Below are 20,163 nucleotides of genomic sequence, written 5' to 3'. Positions count from 1 at the left end.
TTCAGCAGTAATGTAATGTTTCTCTTCAGGATAAGAGGCATTGTGTTCATTGTGTGGAGCATAGCACATATTTTACGGATTTGTGTTGTAAAAGAATAATGATTGCAATTTTTAATGGAATTATTTGCTGTTGCAGTGATTATTATTTTTTAAATAATAAATCAGCAACGAAGAGATGATAGGGGAGGATATGTAGGATTCCAGATGTTTCCTTGGTTGCAGAAATTTCTTTAAATGATTCTGGGATAATGTGTGGAGCAAGGTTAAAAATATGCTTTTAAGATTATCATTGATTCCTATCAAGTGAGCCAAGGATGTTACTATTTCACTATTGATGTGGATGACTGAATTTTGTGTTTAATTTATTTGCTGCATTTTCAAAAAAGGCACTTTGTTTATTTCAGATTGAATGTCATGCTTACCTTAACCAGAAGAAATTAATTCAGTTTTGCAAGGAAAGAGACATTGTTATTACAGCATACAGTCCACTTGCAAACCCCTCCATGAAAATGCCAGAGGGTGAGGTCCCGCTCATGCAGAATCCAAAGATGAAGGAGCTTGCCGACAAATATGGAAAGTCAATTGCTCAAGTTCTTTTGAGATACTTGGTATGTACAGATATATATGATGCTGCTGTATTAGTGTTAGTGGCTTAATCATCAATTTTACTGTCTGGTAATTTTGAGCTGGTTTAGCCATAGTAATCTGTCATTGTCATTTATTAATCAGTTGATATTTCACAACTAATTCAACATGTTTAGTGAAGTTGTTATCTGTCATTGTCATTTATTAATCAGTTAAGATGAGCAGTAGGCGATGAAGGCAAATAAATGCATTTGTTGGGAGGCAAAACCTTTCTTTTAGAGGAAGTGTGTGTGTGTGTTTTACAGAATAATTAACATTTAACCAATGTGCCCAACCAAAGTGTGTTCATTACAGTTGTAGTACGATTTATGTGCACAACCTGATATTGTGCATTGCAAGCAGCGTATTAACTGTTTCTAGCTGTAGTGAGAAAAATCATTCTTTTCCATAACAGCCGCCCATTCTTGTTAAAGCCTTAGCTGAGGAGCTACCGATCAAAGTGATAACACTTGTGCCACGTGACAGACATCAAATAACAAATAGGTTTAATCAGACTAATAGAGGATCAGTGTGTTTGCTCTCCAAACACTTTGTAGGGTGTAATGCGTGCTGTTACCACTTGTTGAGTGATTCTTCCCTCTTTATAATGTGCAGAAATTGTAGAATTTTTGTGCAGGGTACACTAAGTCATTTTTTCTGATTTCAGATTAATGGAACCCTGACCATAATGTAATTCTTACAGATTCTGTAAATTTCACAGCCCAAAGCTACTGGATCCTAATTGTTCAGTTTTGTAATAATTTGATTGATGTTGGTGGCCGTTCCTCAGGGCTGCACACCATGAAGTCTAGATTTGTTGTTGCCAACATTCTCTTCATATTTAATATACCTCTTAATAAATACTTCGTATCTGAAATTCACATTCATTATGTAACTAAAGACATTTCAGGCTTGCGTTTTCCTGTAGATTATGCACATACACCATTCATCAGCTTAAAAAAAAGTACTAGTCAGAAGCTGTAAGTGACTGTTTTTAAGTACAACTGGTTCACCCAGTGTGATATTAATCCCCTCTCTGCTTACTTTTCAGAATATATCTTTGTCTTGAAGTTTCTTTGACATCCTTAAATTGTTACCAGAGTCTAATTGGAGTATTTCAAAGCTAATACTTTGGTTATGCAGCCAAGTTCTAGTTGTTGCACAATGCCCAATATTTAATATTATACATCACACTTTTTCCTACCCCTAAAGAACTTAATGAACAAAACCAGTGTCTCCACACAGGGTAAAGATCTGTTCATCACTAACCTCACGGTACTTCAAGCATGTTATTTACTAAAGCTACAAGGCACACTCAGCATTGTTGTCACATTAACTAACTCAAAATAGAAACACACTAATCAATTATACACTCAAAGAATTGCCATCATTGATGTGGCTATAACACACACAAGAAATGCAGTCTGTAAAAATTATACACACACATTTGGATAATTGATACTTTGCTTTTAATTCCATTGCAGCTTTGAATTGCTCCAGTCATGATTCCAATTTTATTGCTGCAATTTTAATAAGTTTATTTATTGGTAAATTCTCCATTGAATGACACCAGTGTGGAAATTTCACATGTAGCAGTGAAAATACCACTCTTTTGGAAAAAAATTAAAAGCTATGGGTTTTTGCAAGTTGAGTCCCAATTTATTACTGGAAATATTGGCATTGAGTGACAATATCATTGTTTTGAAATCTGTCGATAGCGGAGTCGCTGAGCTCATTGCAGATTTCATGTCCAAACCATTATCAGCTTCCCAATATAAAGGCTTTAAAACTCCTTACCATGAAATTCAATGAATTACTTATGCAGAGTTAAAAGACTTATTAACCGAAGTAGAACTAAAAGATCAGCAGCCATCTATTTGCTCCGAGGTATGTGCACTTTTGCCAGGATGTAAGTAACTAATGATTTTAAGAGCTGTATTTCTTCATTGACTACCACCCAATGCAAATTCTATAGTAGTGGTTAGTCAAGACATAGGTTTCGATGCAGTGGCTTCTATGGCTGACAAAATTGTACACATTACAATGCCCAGTCAGTTCACAAATAGTGCTGTTTAATCTCCATCATCTCAAGATGACAGACTTTCTTATCTGGAAAGACACTAATGTCTCAGAGTCAGAAACTATGAACTGGGACACACTAGAGAAGCAGATTGAAATAACTGCAGAGTGTGTGTGTGTGTGTGTGTGTGTGTGTGTGTGTGTGTGTGTGTGTGGAAATACCCATGTGCTATTATGATAAATTCTAACAGAACGTAAAGAAATGTGCACCATGTTAATTTATCTTTCAACAGTGTGCTTATGCTCAGATAGAAAACTAGTACACTTGGTGTGGCATGAGTGGGGAGGCCGAATCATCTTGCCGCCTATTCATAAATGGTCACAGCACACGGTATCCGCTTTGGTCAGTTCTGGAGCAGGCATCTCCATATTGCCAGCAACAGTGTTAGAACCCAAAAAATATTCAGAAATAGCAACTCTATGCTGCAAACAGCTCCATAATGCACATGTATGGCGAATGACTACTGAACTTCAAAATATATCTTGAGAGATTTCCATGGCCCATTCTTCTTAGAGATGTTCATAAGCCAATTACTGGTGCCGATTTCTTGAGCAATTAAGATTTGTTTCTTGATGTTGAGTCGAAATTAATTGACTGAAAATCTACAATGAAAAATATATGCTCTGCAGACATATGTAATGACAGTTAACTATTTTTGATTAATTCACAGCACAAATCTTGAATGCTCTAGAGATATGCTAACATTCTGAAGAAGAAACCTAATTAAAATTTTCCTGAAGTTAATGTGTAACACGACAACCAGAAAAGTGAGATCCTCCAGCGCACTTGCGAGCAAGGAGTCGCCAGAAAAATTTGCTCAAGCAAAACATGAATTTCAGTAGATGATCAACCTTCCAGTATGTCATCCTTTAAAACCTGCTGGTCTAGTGCACTCCATCTCGTTCCAAAGAAAGATGGAACTTAGTGTCCCTGTGGAGATTACAGAGGGGTCATTCCATGTCTAGTCACCCAGGCCTTGACACCAACCATGTCAGATTTTGATGAATCTTGGTACAATTACTTCTTTTATCATCCTGAAAGCACTTGTAAAATTTTTTTGCTCTATCTATTATAGTTTTTTTTATAAATTTTTAAAGTTTTTAGATTTGGCGTTGTTTCAGCAGTCAGAAATTGTAACTTAAACGTGTCCTCGCAACTAAAAAAATTTGTATATTAAAGAATACTCAAGGTATCAGTATGAAATTTTGGAATAAGTTTGTGTATTATATCTAAATGTTAAAAAAAATACCATAAAGATATATTAAAATCTTCCAAATGAAAAAAAATTTACAAGTTTTTTTTTTAGCTACCGGATGTTTAGTTTTACAAAAACTGCAATATCTAGAGTCTCAGACCTGATAGAAAGCTCAAATTTGTTTTAAAATAATCTTAATTGTATAGGCTATTAGATAAAAGAAAAATTATGTTGGCTTTTTAACCTGTTTAATAGTTATCTAATTTTTAAAATAATATTAATTATATTTTAAAAATAAAAAGTACCAAGTGACTTAGACACCGAAAATAAGTTTTTGTCTTCTTGGAGTAACAATGTACGCTTGGATTTTGTTTTGTTACCCCTGTGTTTTGAAGTAAAAAATTATTACAGTGTTAAATAGTGCTTGGATAGTATTTCATTAAGTTTATTCGAACTTTCAGTAAGTACTATTACTTAGTTTACAGAGATTCTTTTCCAATATCCTATAAAAGTAACCAGAACAGTAATCAGACCAAAAGTGAAATCAGTAAGTCAGATATTCAAACCTGTAGCGTAGGGTTATTTAAAAAATCTGACTGTTTCCAAACAACCTACACACCTTCAAAAAAGTTACAATCAGTATCTGAATTGAGTGAGGAAGAAAAAGATTTGATCCACTTACGATCTGGAATTAATCTGTGTGAATTTAAGAATATATGTTCACACCACAGCTACTACTTTTTAAATGTTTTTGAAAAGTATCAAACAACATGTGTAGACCCACTAAAAAAACACAAAAAGCCCATCAAAAAATCGTTGAAAAGTGTAGGCTTGGATCTTTGTAAACAATTACTGACAAAAAAATATTAGCATAAAACCTGGACAAAAGCTTTGCTCAACATGCCGTAACTTTTGTGAGGAAAAATTAAGAGTTGAAGTCAATGAAAGTGAAACAGATGATGAAGTCATGGTTGAATTAGAATCATTGGAATCCAGAAATGAATCCCTCATACAAACAAACATTGCTCTTGATAATTTAGGTTTAACACCGATAAAGCTTCATGGCTTGTCAGAACAAAGTAAAGGGTCTTATTTTGAAAGGAAGGTTAGCAGTATTGAAAAGACTGCAAAAAAGGCGGTTTCAAAAGCATTAAAATATGATGCAGCAAGTTCTGATGATGACGAAGAAGATACAAGTGTGGTTGAGAAAGCAAAGGATTTTGATGTAATGATTTCTCTTATGAAAGAGAAGATTTCATCTGTTGGGATGTCTAGAAAAATCCAGATTCTGACCTTGGCTCCAGATTCTTGGAGTCGAAATAAAGTGATGAAAGAATTTAATGTAAGTGAGTACATGGTGCGACAAGCTAGAAAGCTAAAATCTGAAAAGGGTGTTTTGGAAATTCCTGGTCCAAAAAAAGGTAAAACGCTTTCTGAAAATACAGTAAGACTTGTAACAGATTTTTATGAAAAGGATGAAAGTTCCAGAGTGCTACCTGGAACAAAAGACAAAGTAAGTGTTCAAAAAAATGTGTACATCCAAAACATACTCATTTTGTGTAACTTGATTCTTTCAAATGGGAGAATCCCGAGGTAGAAGTAGGATTTTCAAAATTTTGTTTCTTGAGAACTAAATGGTGTATCCTTGCTGGTGCTGCAGGCACACACACTGTATGTGTATGCAGTATCCACCAGAATGTTGAACTTTACTGGATGCTGTGAAAAGTGAAGAATCTTATAAAGACCTAATTAAGATGCTTATGTGCAACACGGAAAACCAAAACTGCATGCTACATCATTGCAACAGCTGTCCTGCAAATACTGCACTAACTGAGTACTTAACTGAAAAACTAAGTGAAGATTATGATTTAGAAGAAGAAATTGTAATCAGTTAGTGAGTTAACACAGACAGGGCAGAAATGATCAAACAGTCTATCAGCGTTGAAGACTACATTTCTTGATTGGTTAGGTCATTGGAAAAGCTCACCCCGCACTCTTTTATAGCAAAATCCCAATCAGCAGCCTTTAAAAGATTGAAATAAGACACACCACCCAAAACAGCAATTATTGTGATGGATTTCAGTGAAAATTATTCCTTTGTTATACAAAATGAGATCCAAAGTTACCACTGGAATAGAGGTGGTTGTACTCTACACTAAGTTGGAGTTTTTCTAAGAAATGAGGAAAACAATGTTTTTGTTTCCAACCACTGTTTTATTAGTGATGACCAAGAACATGACACTGGTTTTGTTAACTTTGTACAAAAAGAAATTACAAAGTGGCTGTCATTACATAATACTGACATTGACTCAGTTCACTACTTTACAGATGGTTGTGCTGGGCAGTACAAAAATAGAAACAGTTTTAAAAATTTGACTGAACACTTGAGAGACTTTAATTTGAAGGCCCAACACTCTTTTTTTGTAACAAGTCATGGGAAGTCAATTTGTGATTGCCTAGGAGGAACTATTAAAAGAATTTTAAGTAAAGCCAGTCTACAGCTTTCAGACGAAGAACAAATAATGACAGCAAACAATGTGTACAAGTTTTGTGAAAAAAATATTGAAAACATTTATTTTCACTTTATTGACAAAAAAGAAGCTGATTTGCTACGGTTAAAACTAGAAAAACGTTTTTCAGCAACCTGAACCATTCCTGGAACAAGAAGTTTTCATAACTTCAAACCACTTCCAACAAACAACCTTGAAATTAGAAGGACTACAGATAGTGTCAAACCCTCCTTAGTCTTTTCTTTCCATTCTTCTTCTGATTGGGTTCGTGTTGAACCATCCATAAATAGCTATGTGGCTGCAAATTATGATGGTAACTGGTACTTTGGACTGGTAAAAACAATATTCAATGATGAAGAAGATGCAGAAATTCTATTTCTACATCCTTCAGGACCAGCTGCATCATTTTATTGGCCTGAAAGAGAAGATTCTTGCATAGTGCCTTTGGAGCACATAGTCTGTGTAGTAGACGCACCTCAATCAAGCGGCACTGGAAGAATGTGTTACTTCAAAAAAGACTGTATCAAAAGAACTGAAAGCTCTTGGATGAAGTGGAAAAACAGTTTGAATCAGCTTTAATGTTTATTAAAAAGACAAAATTACTCAAAAAATTCAATGTTTCAAGCAATCAGTTGGGTTATACATAAGTGTCGTAAGTACACTATCTTTGTACATAATTCTAATGTAATCTACTATAATTAATAAACATGTTTCATTATTTTTGTTTTATCAAGTAGCCTATATGTTTAAGAGTAAATTACGTAAAACAAATTTGAGCATTCTATCATGTCTGAGACTCTAGATATTGCAATTCCTATAAAACAAAACACCCGTAAAAAAAAATGTATTTTTTTTCATAGAAAATATTAATATATTTTAATAGTATCATTTTTATCTTCAAATATGTATAATAAATAAACTTGCTGCAAAAATTCATGATGTTATCTAAAAGAGTTTTTAAGATAAGCAATTTTAAAGTTTTGAATACAAATTAAATTTACCATTTCCGAAGGTTCGGAAAACGCAAAACATAAAAACTTTAAAAATTTATAAAAATAAACTATAAGAGATACAGAAAAAAAAATTGCAGGTGTTGTCAGGATGGTATTAGAACCATTTGAGTGAAATTTCATGAAAATCTAAGGAGGTGGGTGTAAAATTTATTTTTTATTGGGTGATTTGATATGGAATGACCCATGATGATTTAAGAACAAAACTAAGCAAATAAACATGTTGATACAGCTGAGGTGCTTTCTGTTAATCATTGAACTTAAAACATTATGGTTATCAAGATTTGTTCGTAATACGCCTTTATATTTTGTTTCAGATTCAAATTGGCACAGTTCCAATTCCAAAATCTGTTCACAAGGAAAGAATTAAGGAGAACTTCAATGTTTTTGATTTTGTGCTGAATGCTGAAGACCTAGCTTACATTGACACTTTCAATAAGAACTACAGGGTGTGCGCATTTAATGAGTAAGTTACAGATTTTTGCCTAAACCTGATATTTCCATTGTTCTGTCCAAGGGACAGATAAATGAAATAGAGACAAATCGAAAAAAGTAAGTAAACTGTTCATTATTTCAAAAGTAATCACCATAACAGTTTGTATATTTATGCCACTGTGATACAAGAGAGAAAATATTTTCTACAATTATGGAACCATGATTGCTTCATCTGAAGCAAATAAATGACCATGAATGTTACTTCAGGACTTCCTGTGAGACTGCCCACATGTTGCCAAGGTTGTTTAAAGTAAACTGTAGAAATTTTACTGGAAGGCCCTTACACATCCTCCATAGAGTCCTGATTTCGCCCCACACAATTCGCACTCCTTAAGAATGACATTGGTGGCTGTTGATTTGCTCTGGGCGAAGAGGTGTGTGATAGAGCAATCATGGTTCAATAGAGAAACAAAAACATGTTTCTGTGAAGGCACTGACTGTCTATCTCACAGTGTGGTAATTACTTTTTAAATAATACAGTTAACTTACTTTTTCCCTTGTGTCTCATTTTCATTTGATTGTGATTTTAAGTTCATTGGAATAAAATGTAAAGTATAAGTAGAGGTAAGTGTATGTGGCCTCCCATCTGAGTAAAGTTATTAATGGAATACTTTTAAAGCAAATTCGTTTTTGGAGATATTTTAAAGTACACTTTGTAAAAATTCTTTTTGAATGTGTGAGAAGCATCCTTGAGTACTTCTAAGTAAGAGTGCCTCCTTATTATATGCTTTTCTATATGTTACTGGAAGAGAACATTGGCTTTCTCATTCTTGGTGTGTATATTTATTGAATTGTATGCTTCAAGAAATGCTGGCTTGTGGGCATTTGTCTATGAATTAAGCTGCGACATATCATTGATGTGATTGCGGAGAGATAAGCCAGAACAAGGTAAAAACCTGGGCATTTGTTTAGAATTCAGGAATTTTTCATTGTTTTGGTTTTCAGTTAAATTTTTGTAGATTTGACAGCTAAGAACTGAAACAAAGAATTTTACTTTAGCCTGCGACTGCAGAATAATACTGCAGCAATAAAACATAAACTAGGGAAGAAAGCAAAATAAAACCTACATAGCAAGGGCAATGCACCATTTACAACAACAAAACACAGTGCACACTCAAGTGTCTGCCAACAGCAAAATGTGTAAAAGGCTGTAGTACGAAGACTATGCAACAATTCATAAGAAAAAACAGCTTCCGATGAGCGTGATGTCACAACAGTTTACTTTAGGTTCGTTTCAGCAGTTGCCAGGGGCTGATGCACATACACAGTTGAGTCGCGTATGAGCATTACCTTCTCCTGCTTCTGGCTAATTACAGTGCAGCTGTTAGCTGTATCAGCAGTAGTAACAAGCAGCCAGATCCTACCTGAAAAAAATGTTTATGGCACACCCAAGCTGCCAGATTCGTGTGGGGTGGTCTCCATGTGACCTGTGTTTATGTGTTGTGATTTTGCTGTTTCCTCTTCGTTTAAAGCTATTACATCAAATGAAAACAAAACGGATTTCTGTGGTCGGGAGCTAGCAAGTGAATTGAAATACATCACATAATTATAGAAGACTAAATTTTGTTAGTAATTTCAGTTTCCTGATTGTATTTTATTTCCAGATTTTCGGCAGTCTGTTTATTTTAAACATTATTGACTAGTGTTAACTGTTCGCTAAATTTCAAGACCACATTTTTATCAACTGCCACAGATGGCATTATGCCATAATAAAGGAAAAAAACACGAGATAATTTACTACTGGTACTCCAGGAAAATTTGCATCCCAAAAACCACAAAGAAAAGCATAATATCTGGTTGGGACCTACTTATTCGTGCATCCGTACATGAATGTGCACCTTAATCCAAATTATGCAGTTTAGTAAGGTTTATGAATTCAGATGCTCTTGAAGCATCATCTGATGCCCTGTATCGTTTATGATGTAATGTAAGATCTCTTAATGCTGTGTACATACAAACATATGGGGCTTCCTATGTCACTGTAGCTGCACATATTGCGAATGGTGGTTTAGCATTACTTTCACAGTAAATTTCATTTTACGCCAGATGAATTATGTGTGCAAATGTGCTTTCAATTTTTAAATTGTAGAGCGTTTGATTGTCATTTAAAGGTTAACACTTTGGGGGCCAGCCACTTACAAGCATTTGGATCTCAGAAGACCAGACGTTCACATCTCCATTTTACTGGCACATTTGTCAGATGTATCTTAAAATGGAACACGTGCAAAATAAGACCAATGTTGCAAGTGGAAGTTTAGCTTTTGGCTCTGAGCACTATGGGACTCAACTGCTGAGGTTATTAGTCCCCTAGAACTTAGAACTAGTTAAACCTAACTAACCTAAGGACATCACAAACATCCATGCCCGAGGCAGGATTCGAACCTGCGACCGTAGCGGTCTTGCGGTTCCAGACTGCAGCGCCTTTAACCGCACGGCCACTTCGGCCGGCCGAAGTTTAGCTTTTCTTGTAGCTATACTATGTATATTAATTTAAACCATTAACTGTTGCTATTTGTATATTCATGCTATTTTACAGTGATGGTGCTATTGGCTAACTAAATCACGAGTTCTCTGAATATCTGCTATCATCATCGGCTGGCAAGTTCATGTGACATGAGCTATGACAGGCTTGCAAAAGCACATCACAATTTTGATTTCAATGCTTCAGAAACTAACGTACTTGGTGTTTGGTGGAATTAAAATATACTTTGTTATACGAAAATATGCAGCATATTGTAATATGAAAAACCTCAGAAGTTTTTATTTCTTCTGGTTTAACTTTGTTCACAAGTTTCTTCCACATAACAATTTTGCCTTGATTCTGAAACTAGCAATGATTAAATGGTGCTCTTAATAATATCTACCAGGTAACCTCCATTTTCATTCCTCTCTCCCAGTCCATTTTCTAATATTTCTTCTCTTTTTTTTTTTCCTACTTTCAGATTCCTATCTCCATCAAATTAACTTTTGCCTCACTAAACTACCTGAATCATTTATTCAGGGTGTATATGACCTGGGACAACTGGGAAGTATGAGAAAAACCCGAGAATTTTTCATCCTGGAGAAAACCGGGAAAACCGCAGGAACTTTTTAGAATTCCGGGAATTTTTCATTGTTTTTAGTGTTCTGTTAAATTTTTGTAATTTTGACTGGTAAGAACCAACACTCTAACAAAGGGTATTACCTAACAAAGGATACTACTGCTGAATAATACTTCAACAATAAAACATAAACGAGAGAAAAAAATGTAAATAACTTAAATTGCAAAGGAAATGCCCGATATACAACGACACACAGTGCTCATGCAAGTGTCTGCCAACAGCAAAATGTGTCAAAGGCTTTAGGAAGACTATGCAATGCTTCATAACAACAGATTGCCTCCTCTAAGCGTGAAGTCATAACTGTTTATATTAGATTCATTTTAGCAGTTACGAGTGGGCTCATGCGCATGCGCAGGTGAGTTGCGTTTGAGTAGTATATTCTCCCGCTTCTGGCTACAGGAATGTGGCTGTTGGCTGTGCAAGCAGTCGCGGCAAGCAGCTAGATGTTACTGGGAAAAGGGGCACCAAATTCATATTCTTGAGGAAAAAAATCTTGTTTCACAAATCGATTATTTATATGATTTTGAAGCGCATCCATTTTGGTTTTTGAACATTTTTAAACGCGTTTTAAGTTGATTTATGAATGAATCATAAGTTGATTTTTGAATGCATGCATAGTGTATGTGATGTTTCTGTCAGGAGAATCCGCATCACATCTAGAAATAAACTTTCCGCAGACAAAAGGGGACTGGGCTATATGAGCTGAGTGGTGTAAAGCCGAACGGATGAAAGCCAATCGCTGTCTGATTAAGTGGTTGATTGGGTTGGCGAATGATCAGTGTTGTTCTAATTACTAGCGAAATCCTTAGATTCAGACCACCACAATGGAAATAAACGGCTAACACGAATAACAGGTGAGAAAGATTACGTGTTATCTTCTCTATGTATCCAAGAAAATAAAATTTTGACAGAAAATTTTTGGCCAGATCGCTACACAGTAAGAACCTATTGTACAGTCCCCAGCTACCAGTCGCTTAAGTTCTATTCTGGAAGGAACGCGGAAAACGTGTCGTACAAACATGTAACAACGCCTAACCAGAGAATAATCGCAGGATAACTAAACCTGTGATTCTGGCAGGGTTAGTGGAGTTAATCGGCGAACAAATTTTGACAATGGCAGGAATGGCTACAGAATTGGTGGTGATAAGATTGTTTGTTAGAACGAGGAAGGAGAAGAAACGGGAAATCAAACAAATTATGGAAGAATAAGACAATTCCAAATATATATATAAAAATTTTGTAATCCTACTTTTCGATCCCATGGTTGAGAAACTGGTGTGTATGAATGAAATGTGGAACTATTTCCTAACATAAAGCTTTTTGCTTGTAGTAGGCCTAATAGGCATTTGATACTGCTACTTCATGAATTATATTCTGTTGTGCTATAAAAATGACCATTTGTGCCAAAACAGTCTCGTTTATTTGCTGTGTTGCAAAATTGCTGCAATATTAGAAAGGCCTATTTTGTTTTACCTAGTGTCAAAATAGAATGAATCAGATGAAGAAACCTCACCGGTCTTATGTATTATTTGAATTAACAGCTTTTTTCAGTATTAGATAATGACATTTCAATTTTTCATGTTGCAAAACGTTTGGCGAATTTTGATGAGGTAATAGATTCTTTTGCAGAAAGGAAAGCTTACCATGTAAAGCTGTAGCAAGATTAGAGAGAAACAAATGTTAGGAGCTAAGGATTGAAGAAATGTGTACTTTCTTGCTTGTCTCTTGTCTTTATTGGTTTTATGTATGCTGTATTTAATTTTATGTCACACAAAACAGCAAGTTATTAGCTAATAGGCAATAAAGAGTGCAAATTTTCTGAAGAGTTCTTGTTCTCCCGATTACAAATAATTCCATTTGCTATTAATTGTGAGTTTTTTTTTAGAGGGGCAGTCTGTCATACCGGCTTACTGGGAGCAGGAGAGGCACCACAGAACATTTCAATTTCCACTCTCCTGATTATAGTTTGATGGCATCCATTACAAAATATACACGTTTCAATTCCACAGAGGGAAATACTGTGACATGTGATAGAAGAATGCTGTATGAAGAGGCGTGGCACCACATTTTGGCACACTTAAGACCAAGTAACATGTCTTACATTTCCTCGAACACGTATGTTCTATGTTTCATATTTTTCAGAAAGATGTGCACTACAAGATGAACATATTTTAGAACATTTGATTTTTTTTTAGTATTGATTTGGTTAGAAAATATCGTAGATCCAGGGCTGATGCGCAGAGCAGTCTGAGTTTCAGTGGGTGGTCTCCACGTGACCTGTGTTTACATTTAGTGAGTCAAGCATTAATTGCCTTGCAGAACAATGAAGTTATTTTTGTCTGTTTGCTAAAGAAATTTGACTTTTATTTACCTTTTCCGAAGAGGCAGTCAATGTATTTGAAACGGAATATTTAATTCCACAGTACTGGCTAGTTTCAACAGTTCACTGCATTTCAAGTGCACGTTTTCATCTTCTAGCACATATGGCATTATGGCATAATAAAGAGCCAAACATGATATAATACAGTACTGGTGCTCCAAGAAAATTTACATCCTGACAACCACACTGAAAAGCTTAATATCAGGTCGAGGTCTACTTCATTGGTAATCTGGACATACGAATGTGCACTTTAAGTATGCACTTTAAATGCGCACATTTTAGTACGAATCACAAAATTCCGAAGCTCTTGGAGTATCCTCTGATGTTTTGATTCTTTTATGACATAATGTATGATCTTTCAATGTTTTACACATGCGTACATACGGGCTTCGTACGTCATGGTAGCTGTGCAAGCGTGGTTTCGCCTGTTATCTGTGCTCTCTGGCAACTGCTGAAACGAACCTATTTCTAAAAGGTTGCGGGAAAACATTGCGAATGGTGGTTTGAAAAGCGTTACTTTCATAGTAAATATCCTTTCACGTAAGTTGAACTACGTGCGAGAATGTACCATGAATTTCTTAAATCACAGAATGTTTGACTCTCATTTAAAAATCAACTCTTTGATGACGAGTCATTTAGAAGAATTTTGAACCCTGAAGATCAGACATTTTTGGCACATTTGTGTGATATATCTTAAAGTGTAACATGCACAAAAAAGATCAACATTATATGCGAAAGCTTAGCTTCTCTTGCAGCTTATTAACAGTTATGGAGGATTGATGGGTAGTATTGGTGGAGGAGTGAATGTTGGACAGACAGGAAGAGAGTAGTAGTTGGGGATGTTGGTTAGGCCATAATGGGGAAGGTGAAAAGGCATGAGGAAGTTGTTGTTGTTGTGGTCTTCAGTCCTGAGAGTGGTTTGATGCAGCTCTCCATGTTACTCTATCCTGTGCAAGCTTCTTCATCTCCCAATACCTACTGCAGCCTACATCCTTCTGAATCTGCTTAGTGTATTCATCTCTTGGTCTCCCTCTACGATTTTTACCCTCCACGCTGCCTTCCAGTACTAAATTGGTGATCCCTTGATGCCTCAGAACATGCCCTACCAACCGATCCCTTCTTCTAGTCAAGTTGTGCCACAAACTCCTCTTCTCCCCAATTCTATTCAATACCTCCTCATTAGTTATGTGATCTACCCATCTAATCATCAGCATTCTTCTGTAGCACCACATTTCGAAAGCTTCTATTCTCTTCCTGTCCAAACTATTTATTGTCCATGTTTCACTTCCATGCATCGCTACACTCCATACAAATACTTTCAGGAATGACTTCCTGACACTTCAATCTATACTCGATGTTAACAAATTTCTCTTCTTCAGAAACGCTTTCCTTGTCATTGCCAGTCTACATTTTATATCCTCTCTACTTCGACCATCATCAGTTATTTTGCTCCCCAAATAGCAAAACTTCTTTACTACTTTAAGTGTCTCATTTCCTAATCTACTTCCCTCAGCATCGCCCGACTTAATTCGACTATCTTCCACTATCCTCATTTTGCTTTTGTTGATTTTCATCTTACACCCTCCTTTCAAGACACTGTCCATTCCGTTCAACTGCTCGTCCGAGTCCTTTGCTGTCTCTGACAGAATTACAATGTCATCGGCCAACCTCAGTTTTTATTTCTTCTCGATGGATTTTAATACCTACTCCAAACTTTTTTTTGTTTCCTTTACTGCTTGCTCAATATACAGATTGAACAGCATCGGGGATAGGCTACTACCGTGTCTCACTCCCTTCCCAACCACTGCTTCCCTTTCATGCCCCTCGACTCGTATAACTGCCATCTGGTTTCTGTACAAATTGTAAATAGCCTTTCGCTCCCTGTATTTTACCCCTGCCACCTTCAGAATTTGAAAGAGAGTATTCCAGTTAACGTTGTCAATAGCTTTCTCTAAGTCTACAAATGCTAGAAACGTAGGTTTGCCTTTCCTTAATCTTTCTTCTAAGATAAGTCATAGGGTCAGTACTGCCTCACGTGTTCCAACATTTCTACGGAATCCAAACTAATCTTCCCCGAGGTCGGCTTCTACTAGTTTTTCCATTCGCCTGTAAAGAATTCGCATTAGTATTTTGCAACTGTGACTTATTAAACCGATAGTTCGGTAATTTTCACATCTGTCAACACGTGCTTTCTTTGGGATTGGAATTATTATATTCTTCTTGAAGTCTGAGGGTATTTCGCCTGTTTCATACATCTTGCTCACCAGATGGTAGAGTTTTGTCAGGACTGGCTCTCCCAAGGCCGTCAGTAGTTCCAATGGAATGTTGTCTACTCCGGGGGCCTTGTTTCGACTCAGGTCTTTCAGTGCTCTGTCAAACTCTTCACGCAGTATTGTATCTCCCATTTCATCTTCATCTACATCCTCTTCCATTTCCATAATATTGTCCTCAAGTACATCGCCCTTGTTTAGACCCTCTATATACTCCTTCCACCTTTCTGCTTTCCCTTCTTTGCTTAGAACTGGGTTTCCATCTGAGCTCTTGATGTTCATACAAGTGGTTCTCTTATCTCCAAAGGTCTCTTTAATTTTCCTGTAGGCAGTATCTATCTTACCCCTAGTGAGATAAGCCTCTACATCCTTACATTTGTCCTCTAGCAATCCCTGCTTAGCCATTTTGCACTTCCTGTCGATCTCAGTTTTGAGACGTTTGTATTCCTTTTTGCCTGCTTCATTTACTGCATTTTTATATGTTCTCCTTTCATCAATTAAATTCAATATTTCTTCTGTTACCCAAGGATTTCTACTAGCCCCCGTCTTTTTACTTACTTGATCCTCTGCTGCCTTCACTACTTCATCCCTCAAAGCTACCCTTCTTCTTCTACTGTATTTCTTTCCGCCATTCCTGTCAATTGTTCCCTTATGCTCTCCCTGAAACTCTGTACAACCTCTGGTTCTTTCAGTTTATCCAGGCCCCATCTCCTTAAATTCCCACCTTTTTGCAGTTTCTTTAGTTTTAATCTATAGTTCATAACCCATAGATTGTGGTCAGAGTCCACATCTGCCCCTGGAAATGTCTTACAATTTAAAATCTGGTTCCTAAATCTCTGTCTTACCATTATATAATGTATCTGATACCTTTTAGTATCTCCAGGGTTCTTCCATGTATACAACCTTCTATCATGATTCTTGAACCAAGTGTTAGCTATGATTAAGTTAGGCACTGTGCAAAATTCTACCAGGTGGCTTCCTCTTTCATTTCTTAGCCCCAATCCATATTCACCCACTACGTTTCCTTCTCTCCCTTTTCCTACACTCGAATTCCAGTCACCCATGACTATTAAATTTTCGTCTCCCTTCACTACCTGAATAATTTCTTTTATCTCACCATACATTTCTTCAATTTCTTCATCATCTGCAGAGCTAGTTGGCATATAAACATGAACTAATGTAGTAGGCGTGGGCTTCGTGTCTATCTTGGCCACAATAATGCGTTCACTGTGCTGTTTGTAGTAGCTTACTTGTACTCCTATTTTTTTATTCATTATTAAACCTACTCCTGCATTACCCCTATTTGATTTTGTATTTATAACCCTGTAGTCACCTGACCAAAAGCCTTGTTCCTCCTACCACCGAGCTTCACTAATTCCCACTATATCTAACTTTAACCTATCCATTTCTCTTTTTAAATTTTCTAACCTACCTGCCCAATTAAGGGATCTGACATTCCACGCTCCGATCCGTAGAACGCCAGTTTTCTTTCTCCTGATAACAACATCCTCCTGTGTAGTCCCCGCCCGGAGATCCGAATGAGGGACTATTTTACCTCTGGAATATTTTACCCAAGAGGACTCCATCATCATTTAATCATACAGTAAAGCTGCATGCCCTCGGGTAAATTACGGCTGTAGTTTCCTCTTGGTTTCAGCCGTTCCCAGTACTACAACAGCAAGGCCGTTTTGGTTAGTGTTACAGGGCCAGGTCAGTCAATCATCCAGACTGTTGCCCCTGCAACTACTGAAAAGGCTGCTGCCCCTCTTCAGGAACCACACGTTTGTCTGGCCTCTCAACAGATACCCCTCCGTTGTGGTTGCACGTATGGTATGGTTATCTGTGTCATTGAGGCACGCAAGCCTCCCCACAAACGGCAAGGTCCATGGTTCATGGGGGGGGGTTATTAACCTTACAGATCAATATTATATGTGAAAGCTTTGCTTTTCTTGTAGCAACACTATGTATATTAATTTAATCTATTAACTTTCCCTCTTCGTGTGTTAGTGCTACTTAACAGTGATGTTGCTGTTGGCTGACTACATCATGTGTCCTATGCTGTGAATATCCGCTGTCATCGGCTGGCGAGATCACGTGACGTGAGCTATGACTGGCTTACAAAAGTGCATCACAATCTCAATTTCAATGATTGGGAAAGTAACGTGGTGTTTGGTGGGATTCCATTGTATACTTCCGTAATACAAAAATACACAGCATACATGTTGCTGCACATCAAAGATATTTGCAAAACGTGTCTTTTTCCCTGAGTTTTTGTTTTCTAAAGTGCTGGTAAACTGTCACTTAACATGGAAAAAGTGTGTCTTCAACTGGGAGAAAGTGTATTTTTAACTGGGAAGTACATGAATATATTTTTTTTTTTCCTTGTCCGCATATACACCCTGTTATTCTGTTTCATTGTATATTCTTTCAAGCTCTATATCAACTCCGGATCCAGATGACATATAAACTTGTACTTTGTGATGGGTGTTAGCTTTGTGTTTGTCTTGGCTATGGTAATGTGTTCACTCTGCTGTATTTTAGCTTAGCCACATTTCTGGTTTCTTACTTATAATTTGATCTGCATTACCCTTTTTGATATTATACTTGAACTCCGTACTCAACTGACCGTAAATCATTTTCTTCCTGCCACTGCACTTAACTATTTTCCCACTATATCTGGCCTATATCTGTTCCTTTTTAGATTCTCCAACCTGCCTATCCAGTATAGAATCTTAATAGCCAACACACCGATCTGTAAAACACTAGTTTCAACCCCCCCCCCCTTTTCCTCGGAATAATAGTAGTCCCTGCCCGGAAATCTGAATGGAGTACTTTGATACCTCAGGAGTATGTCATCATTATTAAGCCATACATTAGAGCTGCATGCTTTAGGGAAATAATAAGTGTAATTTTGCATTGCTTTAAGCAATTGGCAGTCCCAACACAGAAGATCATATTCATTAATGTCATCAGTTCGTACTGGGAAGCTGCTGATCCTCTTCAGGTACCCACAAGTTAGTCAGGCCTCTTCTCATTAATTGCTCTGTTGTTGTTGTTGTTGCCCCTATGGTGTGGTTGTATGTTTTGTTGAGGCGTGCAAGCCATCTTACCTTGACAAGGTCTGTGAATTGAGTTTTATGACTAAATATTTAAATTGCTTTCATTTTGTAGAAGGCTGCTTGCACTAACATATTTTTGTTTTAAATTGGTCATTAACTATGTTAAGGATTGCATAGTGCTCTCTACAGTCCTAGGGAAATGCTCACACAAGCTCAGTAGGTCACTAATAATTGGCTAATTTGAGTTGTAAATAATATGTAAAATGCAATATTTGTTTTCAGGACCAAAGCTTCCATGAACTACCCATTCCATGATGAGTTCTGAAGTCCAGAAATTTCAAAACTTGATGTGAAGTGACACATCATGACAACTGCCTGATTCGCAGATTAAACATCTTAATTTAATCAGTAAAACATTTCATAATTATATGTAATAGATGTCATGATATTCGTTTGTTTCCATTGTTGTTGTAATACAATGTTCCATATATTACATGTACAATCAAATATTAGTTTGAAATAAAGTTGTGCTATTGTGTACCAATTGTATGTTATATCTATTCTCCACTCACAGCCCACTGTAGCAATACATCTACATGTATACTCCACTAACCTTTGTTAAATACTTTGGAGAGGGTATGTCCCATTGTACCAGTTATTACAGTTTCTTTCTGTTCCATTTATGTATTGAGTGTGGGAAGAATGGAAATTTAAATGCTTTTTTATGTGCTGTAATTAATCTTAATTTTGTCCTCACAATCCCAATGTGAGTGAAAAGTAGGGGGTTGTAGAATATTCCTAGAATCATAATTTAAAGCGGGTTCTTGAAACTTTGTAAGTAGGCTTTGTCGCGATAGTTTGATTGCTACTTAACAAGATAAAAGGAAGTAATGAAAGATTATAATTACTTTTGCCCTCTCCAGGGTACCTAATTAATTTTTGCTTCGCTCCATGTAGAATATTACTAACTAAGAATGCTGATACTGATCATTACAGTTTATCTCGGATTTATTGTGGAAGGATTCACAACGTTAAAGATGTGTACTGCTCTAATTTTTGAAAATTATATGCATAATGTGACTGCCCAGTCAGTCTTTGCTGTGTGGTTAATTAAATGTCAAACTTCATTTCTGGGACTATGCCAATGGTGGACATGTCCCACATCTGAAATTTTACAGTAACAGTTGTAAATGAAAAGCTGATAGGGTTTCTCACTGCTCGCAGAAAAAAGTGAAGGCTGTACCTTCCTTTATTTATAAGCAAACATGTTACAGTAAGTTAAATATCACTAGTGGACTCTTGGGTCTTTCTCCTTGTGACAAACATTTTAAACTTTACATATAGAAGACAGTCCGCCGCTGGTAGCCGAGTGGTCAATGCGACGGAATGTCATATCTAATGGCCTGGGTTTGATGCCTGGCTGGGTCGGAGATTTTCTC

General features: G+C 36.5%; 1 protein-coding gene across 1 annotated transcript in view; it reads left to right on the top strand.

Annotated features, from left to right (window-relative positions):
- The window catches only part of LOC126204406 (aldo-keto reductase family 1 member B1-like), a 29,075-nt gene extending 9,807 nt beyond the window's left edge, over window positions 1-19,268 (top strand). The window contains exons 5-7 of the mRNA XM_049938784.1: window positions 405-608; window positions 7,737-7,885; window positions 19,007-19,268. Coding sequence (XP_049794741.1) covers window positions 405-608; window positions 7,737-7,885; window positions 19,007-19,049 — 396 coding nt within the window. The 3' untranslated portion in view covers window positions 19,050-19,268. The remainder of the gene's footprint in view (window positions 1-404; window positions 609-7,736; window positions 7,886-19,006) is intronic.
- The last annotated feature ends 895 nt before the right edge of the window (window positions 19,269-20,163 follow it).

The sequence above is a fragment of the Schistocerca nitens genome, chromosome 9 (genome assembly GCF_023898315.1).
Source record: "Schistocerca nitens isolate TAMUIC-IGC-003100 chromosome 9, iqSchNite1.1, whole genome shotgun sequence".
In the NCBI taxonomy this organism is placed as follows: Eukaryota; Metazoa; Arthropoda; class Insecta; order Orthoptera; family Acrididae; genus Schistocerca; species Schistocerca nitens.
Note: the sequence above shows the minus strand (reverse complement) of the source record. Positions and strands in the feature narration are given on the sequence as shown.